The 8152-nt window shown below is 52.8% G+C and overlaps 1 protein-coding gene across 1 annotated transcript; it reads left to right on the top strand.

The window, feature by feature from the left end:
* Window positions 1–247: 247 nt before the first annotated feature.
* CSF2 (colony stimulating factor 2) lies at window positions 248–2304 on the top strand (the record flags this gene model as incomplete). The annotated part of the gene is made up of 4 exons (XM_079703403.1): window positions 248–406; window positions 507–548; window positions 1284–1409; window positions 2197–2304. 4 exons carry the CDS (start codon window positions 248–250, stop codon window positions 2302–2304), a joined length of 435 nt encoding a protein of 144 aa, XP_079559529.1.
* Window positions 2305–8152: the final 5848 nt, after the last annotated feature.

The raw sequence follows: 8152 nt of genomic DNA, 5'->3' as shown, positions 1-8152 counted from the left end.
AGGGCAGGTGGGCTGCCAATTCTTGGAAAGACTCATTAACGAAAACCCCCAAGGCTGACCACCTTGGGGAAAGGCTCACCTTTCCATGTATAGCTGATAAGGGCCAGGAGATTCCACAGTTCAGGTAGTTCCCCCGCCTCCCTGGTGTTTTGTGGTCACCATTAATCATTTCCTCTAACTGTGTATATAAGAGCTCTTTTGCCAGTGAGCCCAGTGCTCAGAGAGAAAGGCTAAAGTCCTAAGGAGGATGTGGCTGCAGAACCTGCTTCTCCTGAGCACTGTGGTCTGCAGCACCTCCGCACCCACCCACCCACCCAGCCCTGCCACCCGGCCCTGGCAGCATGTGGATGCCATCAAGGAGGCCCTGAGCATTCTGATCCACAGTACAGACACTGCTGCTGTGATGGTGAGTGAGGGAGGGAGCACAGGCCATGCCTGGGTCACCTCGCTGGCCTGGACCTACCATGCCTGTCAGCTTGATAACACAACATTTTCCTTTTCTACAGAATGAAACAACAGAAGTCATCTCTGAAATGTTTGACTCCCAGGTAAGATATCTCTCTGACACAACTTCTCAAAGGCCTCGGACCTGGGGAGTGATTCCATTTTAGATGGACCATCACAGGGTTGTCCACTTTCTCTCCAGTCAGCTGGCTGCCAGAAGGAGGGTTGCTCAGGAGGCCACTGGCTTTGCCCCTGTGGCAGTCACGTGAGCTTCTTTGTTAGCTGACCAGCCATGGACAGACCTAGCATTCAAGGGGCTAGAGGTCACCAGGGGACAGGTGGGTAAGTGGGGGTTATGTCATGAGACAGGGGATGTGGGCTTGGGGCACTCACTGTGGCCTGAGACCAAGCCCTGTGGACACAGTGCTGGCTACTGACGGGCACAGAAGGGTTTCAGGAACAAACTTTGCTCACACAGCAGGTCTGGGCGAGGGCCCCCTCCTCCTTCCCCCTGAATGCTGGGAGGACGGTGACCTCTTTTTTCTGGGGACTGGGACCCTCTTGAGATGCCAGGCCAAGGGAATGGGGCTGTGCTGGCTGGGAATGGCCTGAGCTGAGTGGTGAGGACAAGTCAGACTCGTGCCTGCAGTGGACAGGGGGACAGGGCAGTGTGTATAACCGGGTCCAGCCTGAGATTAGTCAGGAATAATCCTGTGCCCCTCCCAGGCCCTGCTCTTGCGAGATAGGGATGAGAACAGGAAGGAGTGATGGGGAGGATGTCCTGTGCCTACCAGAGCACACTTGGCCACTGCTCACCAAAGAATGGACATTTCCCCCAGGAGCCGACATGCCTGCAGACTCGCCTGGAGCTGTACAAGAAGGGCCTGCGGGGCAGCCTCACTAGTCTCGAGGGCCCCTTGACCATGATGGCCAGCCACTACAAGCAGCACTGCCCCCCCACTCAGGTGAGTGCCCACATCAGGTCCCCAAGCGGGAAGGTCTCATTCTAGGAGGGTGGAGGAATGGCTGGGGAGAGACCTTTGGCTGTGGGTGTTCACGACCCCAAAGGGTTTCTGAGTCAACAGATTTGTAATGACTAGCCCCTCCTGAGAGGGAGCAACTCTAGGAGTTAAAGCCCTGGACTCGAGAGCCTATGGCACTCCCTAGTGGGAGCTGCTACTATCTTTATTATTACCATTAATGAGGTCAGAGGTGAGGCAAATACAAGGAAACTCAAGACCTTCCTAAGGCCCAGAGGAAGTTCTGGGGCCCAAGTGCCACCTCCTAAAAGCACTTTCCCCTGGCCCCTCCTGGGATGCCTGGATTGCATGGGAGCAAGGAGGAAAGCTTACCTGAAATGGAAAAAGGCCCCAAACATTCCTTTCCTGTGGGAAAAGAGTGAGGCCTGTGGCCTTGACTCCTGTCCCTTCTGGGCTCCTAGAGACGGCCTGGGTCCAACTGCTGTGACCTGGCCTGGGACCAAAGAGGCAGTGGCCCAGCTGCCCAGCAGACCAGCCTCCGGCTTGCACTTTATCAGGCCCCTGGCCCCGGCTGCCATTGACAGAGCTGTGCACCTTTTGGGTGACACATGGGTGACAGCATGTCACCTGACCCAGGTCAGCAGGTAGGCCCCAGACAGGCCTTCTGGCCTCTGAGTTCTAAGAGGCAGCACAGAAACATGCTCATGCTTCCCCCACATTACCCACTCATGCCTGGACTCAAGTTTTATTTTTTTTCCTTTTCTTTCTTAAGGAAACTTCCTGTGAAACCCAGATTATCACCTTTAAAAGTTTCAAAGAGAACCTGAAGGGTTTTCTTTTTACCATCCCCTTTGACTGCTGGGAGGCAGTCCAGAAGTGAAGCAGGTCAGACCGGCCAGAAGCCAGCCTGGGAGCTTACCTCACAGATCGCTGCCCTCCCATCCACAAAGAGCCAAACAAAACTCAGGATCTTCACCCTGGAGGGACCACAGGGTGGGCCAGGGCTGTAGGGACCACAGACTGGCTCTGGGCCATGTTGACCCTGATACGGGTGTGGTAGGGGAAACAGGAGATGTTTTACACTGGCAGGGATCAGTAATATTTATTTATATATTTTTATGTATTTTAATACTTATTTATTTATTTATTTATTTATTTTCATACCCCATATTTATTCAAGATGTTTTACCATAATAATAAATTATTAAAAATCTGTTCTTATTTGTGCAGTTTTTCAGTTTGTTTTCTACCATGAGCGAATGCTCAAGGTGCTCTCCTTTACCCAGGTCAGGGAGGGGAGGAAGCTGGGAGTTGGGGCAGGGAAAAGGGGCCTGCAGCAGATCAGGCACAATTGGACAGGCAGTGCTGTCAGAGCACAGGGGAGGTGACAGCCCTCCTGGGTGTAACATTCTGCACACCTGGACATGCTTCCGCACATGCTCAAAGGTTCCCACCCCAGAGAGAGGATTCCAGGTTCACTTGGAAGTCCAAGTAACCCAGACAGTGGGAATCTTGCTCCAGAAAAGGGGGATCATCCTTCCTGGGCAGGCGGGGGGTTCCTGGGCTTGGTTGGTCACTGGCTGAATGGGCAAAACACCTGTGCCCTTCAGAGGCCTGGACCCTGTGGCCATGCCCTGTCCCTCGCACTCAGGGCTTCAGCCACTCCCAAGGTGAACCAGCAGATAGACTAGCTGTTCAGGGAAAAAGAAACCAAACCACAGGGGTCAGAGCTCAGTATATTTACCAAACTTTCCCCAAGATGAGTGATCTTAATCTTTGAGAGTCAGAATGTAAGTTCATAATTTGTTGGTACATGGCTCTAGTGTGGCATGTTTTGGAGCTAGTTTTTGTTTTTACATGAAGTTTTGCATGTAATTAGGCATTTTCCCCCCAAATCCACGGCCTTCAGGCTGAGAAAATAGTAGCTCTCCTTCCTCTCCTTGCTTTGCCAATGGGGCTGGAGGACTTGTTCCTGAACCTCTTCTCCTGTGTCCCTCCTGGGGTCTGTGAGGAAGAGGGTGTGTCCCCAAGTGTCAAGAAGGCAGCAGGGCCAGCCTTTACCTTGATGGGTGGGCACGGGGAAGCTCGTTTGGTGCAGTTCTAGCTCCTGCCTGGCTCTTTCTCCATCCTACTTGCTCCCTCTGCTCTGGCTATCTCATCTGCAGACAGCGCCAGTCCTGGCCAAAGACCTGCCCCACACACAGGCAGAAAGGTCATGACTTCAGATGTGATCATGAATAAAACTTCTTAGACAAAGCCTGAATTTCAGCAAAGACAAGAATCCACTAAGTATGCTGTAGTCATAGAAAATGCATGAAAAGCACATCTTGCCCAGAGATAAGGTAGGTCCTCTTTGGCTTCCACATAAACCAGTGTTAACTGATAAGAGATTTAGCATTTCCTTAGACTCTTGTATATAGGTACCTCTCCCCACAGAATTGCTATTAAGCCCAGGGCTCAGATCAGCTTGGAGCCACCCTCAACTCATACCATGTACCTGTACATGCTCCTGGGGCTTGGAAAGCCATTCCACCCCAATGAAGATAGCCAGCGTGTCTCCCCAGGACAATCACACAGCAGTCTGTGCTGAGATTCAGAAAGAACTCATGGCTGACAACATAACATACAATGTAAGTCTGGGTCTTCATCAAACATCACTTTGCTCTTAGTGGCCCTTTGGGTTTCTAATCAACTTTTCCCACTTCTAGGGTTCCTTCAAAAGGCCCCAGAACATCAGTGAGGTAAGGAGCAGTCACCCCACGGTCATTTCTGACCACATTTGAAAGGGATCACCCAGGGCAGAGACAAGAACAAAAGTTGTTGGGTCAAGGAATCTGGGGAGAAAACTGGGAGTTTGAAGATCAAGTCTCCGGCTCAGCCAGCAGATGAACCAGCAGCCAGGTTTTGTCGGGCTCTCTGATCACCGTCCCAGAGCAGCTCTGTGCCTGGAGGGAGACCAGATATCCACTGCAAAGCTCACAGGGCCCATGGGTCTCCTGTGGGAGAATCAGGGTAGGGCCTGAATTTGAGTCCAGGGCTCCACCTGGCCAGGGTAACCAGGGATGGATGAGGTTGAGGGTCAGTTGATGGTTTGCTGGGCACCACCACCAACTCAATGCCCCCAACCCTGTTTTAGGAGCTCTGCTATGGGAAGTTTAGAGAGGGCTTCATCTCCACCCTGAATGAAATCTCTAAGAGATATAACAATGATTACCACATAGAAAAGGACATGGAAGAACTTACCAAAATCTGCCCAAAGCTGAAAGTAAGTAGCTGTTTGCTCTTAGCGGAACCTGAGACATCTTTTCTCTTGCCACCACAGCCAGAGGCCCAGTGGGGCAAAGGGCCTTCTTATGGCCCTCACCTGCCACATGTGAGGTTTCAGGTACTACTTTCTGATCCAAAAGAAGTTCACTCACTGACAGGGGCTGAGGCTTAGGGGAGTGGGGATTCAGGTGTCGTTCTAGAGGTTTCCGTCATGCTCTCTATCAAGCCCCTATGCACAGGGGTCAGTGTGCAACAGGTCAGAGCAGGGCTGGTTGTGGACTCAGCCTGGATAAAGGGAAGGGCCAACCCCAGCTGGGTGGCCAGTCTAAACTGGCTCCGGTTTGCCCTGCCCTTGGGGCCCCTTCTGGGCTAAGGAGCTCCACTGGGAGCCCACAATGTGGGGATGCGCAGTGGCTTAGGGGGACATGTTGTGGGGAAACAACTGAGGTGCCCTGCTTTCTTTGCCCACCTTGCTCTTTGTCTGCTGTGTCCTCCCGCCCTGCATGTCCTCATGTCCCTGTCCTGGGAAGCCACAAGACCTCCCCACACCCTGCTGGGTCTCTCCCCAGAGCTATGGATGGTCCTCAGACCTGGGGCTCCACTATCACCAAATGGTCCCCAGTGCCCTCCCTAAGACAGATGGGGAGGCCCTGCCCGAGTTACCTCCTAGGGGATGAGGGGGGGTCTTACAGGGCCTTTATGGCTGGGAGAACAGAATTTGCTTTTATTTTTTTCTGCTAAGAAGATAAATATGTATTTCTTATTTAGTCAACAGAACCACACAAGAACTGTACTACTGAGACAAGTAATTTCTCAAAGTTCAAAGAAGCCTTACAGAGCGTTGTCATATCTATAGAAGGATGGAAGTTTGTAAAAGGACCAAGGGCATCCTCTGAGACCTCATCCTCTCACGTCCTGGTGCCCTAGAGTTTCAGGAAATGGGACTGGAGGAGTCTCAGGAACAATTTACAGCCAGGGTGGGGTAAGAATTTGCTGGCCCTGGGTCAGCAGATGAGGCTGAGGGTGGGTAATGATGGGGGTGTGCTTGAGGAAATATTTCTGTAACTGATACATCAGCACTTGCTGCTTTAATAAAGCTGGGGTGTGGAAATGCTGGTGAGTAAGAGTCGATAGTGTCCACTCTCTCTGGGGCCTTGATACATTGGAAGGGGCAGGGGGCTGGGGTTGATGGCCCCATACCAGGGCTCCTGACCTAGAGGGCCAGGGGTCTCCCAGGAAGGGACACTCAAGAAGGCGAGTGGGAACCCCACCTCATCTGCCCCTCCACTGTACTTCCAGTGCCAGTGGACACACAGTAGGGGCCCCATCAATGCCAATGCCAGCTTGTTATTGCTCCCCTTCTCCCTGTGTCCTTCAAAACTCAAATCAGATCCTTTCCCAGACACCCCTCCCCAGCCTCACTCAGCACCCATCTACACCTGATCCAAAGGTCCAAGGCCCTCCCTCCTTCGGTCTCTATTACAGCTCCTGGGGAGCTCGAAGTCTAGTTCATCCCCACCGCCACCCCCCGAGGACTCATTGTGGCCACAGAGGGTCAGCCCCAGTAAATGGCTCAGGAGAATGGGGGATTTCAGGCTACTCACAGAGGACTTGGCACAGTGGGGGACCTGGACCAGGTGGGGGGGCCCATGGGGGCCAGGGACATTTCCAAACCCCCAGCTTCATTTAAACCGGCAAAGAACTCTGACTTCAAAGCCCCTCCCCTGGCCCGCTAAGCCCCTCACAACAGCCTCCAGTGTCTCGTTGGCAAAACAGCTCCTCCCCGACTACTAACACCCTCACACCCCCAAAGCACGGGGCCCTGCCTGTGGGAAATCCGCCAGTCACTCGGGTCCTGAAGGGCTGCCAAACTGAGCTACCAAGCTCTGACCCCCCACCCTCAATTCGAACCCTAACCCTAATCATTTGCACAGTTTATTAGAGGTGACTGGGATTACCCCATGATCTAAACAGCTTCCTACAATCCAAACCTTCAGACCAAACCAGGAAAGATAAAGATACATTGTTCTGGACTATAATTAGGCATCAAGCTGTAACCACAACTAGGCCCAGGCCAGCCTTGTACAGAGTCTGCACATCTACCCATTGACAGATCTTGCTCAGCTATAAAGCTTCAGATTGTGCCTACAGCCAGCACACAGATCCACCACAGCCCCGCCCACCCTCATCCCTTGCCCCAGGATTTTCACACCTCTCCCTGCTCATCTCCACTGTGAGGGCCACTACAGGTTGCAGGTCAGCAAGTGTGACTGAGGGAAGTTGCCCAATTATCTCAGAACGTGGAGGATGGACCTGTGATTCAGGTTCAGCTGGTACAGGGCCAGGGGCCGAGGCTGGTTTCAGCCCAGAGAAAGCCCATGGTCCAATCCTCAGAGGCTATGAGCTCCTGTCCCTTGAACAAACCATACAAGTGCTCAGAGTTCCCAAGGCCACTACTGTCTGACTGGCAGTAGGGTCTGTGGGGTGCTTGGCAGCATGGAATTGCTGAGACATGCTGGCAGAAAGAACTGCCAGGTGGGAGGGCCATGTGGGTACGGCTCTGGACCCACCATCGTGTGGTCCCCTAGGCAGGCCTGAGCCCACAGTTCCCTGGGAGCCTAATGGCACTTCTGCCTCAGCAGCTAAGGATAGGCTGGCACATTGGAAGGCCAGAGCTCTAGGCTGGACACATACGTACAAGAGGCATAGCCCTGACCATCCTGGGTACCCCCTTTCCCTAGGAGGCCAGGAAACAGGTCCAAATTATATTCTTCCATGGGAGATAACCATGGGCAGGCCTGCGGCAGGCCCACTTTAACCCTAAGGAAACACTCTTGGCTGTGCCAGGCCCACCTCTAGGCCAGAAGGAAGAACAGGGCTGGGTGGTCTGAGGAGATAGGCACATCCATACATCAAGACTTCCCAGGACACTTGAACAGTCCCCTCCCTTCACAGGGGCCTCCCCAGGGACCACCCCAACCTGCTATCGCTTTCTGCCTCCTGGGTGCCCCATCCCCCTTCAGAAATCAGTGGTCCTGAGGCTGGAACCAGGAATCGAAAACATGCACTAAAGCAGCAGTGCAGCCCTCTCTCATATGCTACACCTTGAGAACTGGAATAGCCCCATTGGCAGCCACATGGCAGTCTCTTTCAAGGGGCATAGTCTGTCCACATCCTTTGACTCAGCATTCACATTCAGGGAGATCACGCAAAAGGCAGAAGGAGGGAAGCTTCATCCACAGAAATAACCAATCTGCTAATCCATGAAATAAAATGACGGACATGAAGCTAACATGACAACATGTCAAGGCACCTGTGAAGGGTCCAGAATGGCACTGATGCCAGGATGACCCCCTGTGGGTCAAGAGCTGGAAGGGAATTTAGATGATGATTTAGGTGGTAGGATGGCAGGTGAGTTTTCTCCTTGGTTTTCTACCCTGTGATGGCTGTTAGTGTGGCCA

Source organism: Hyperoodon ampullatus (genome assembly GCF_949752795.1).
Source record: "Hyperoodon ampullatus genome assembly, chromosome: 4".
Lineage (NCBI taxonomy): Eukaryota > Metazoa > Chordata > Mammalia > Artiodactyla > Ziphiidae > Hyperoodon > Hyperoodon ampullatus.
This window is presented reverse-complemented; position numbering and strand designations above follow the sequence as displayed.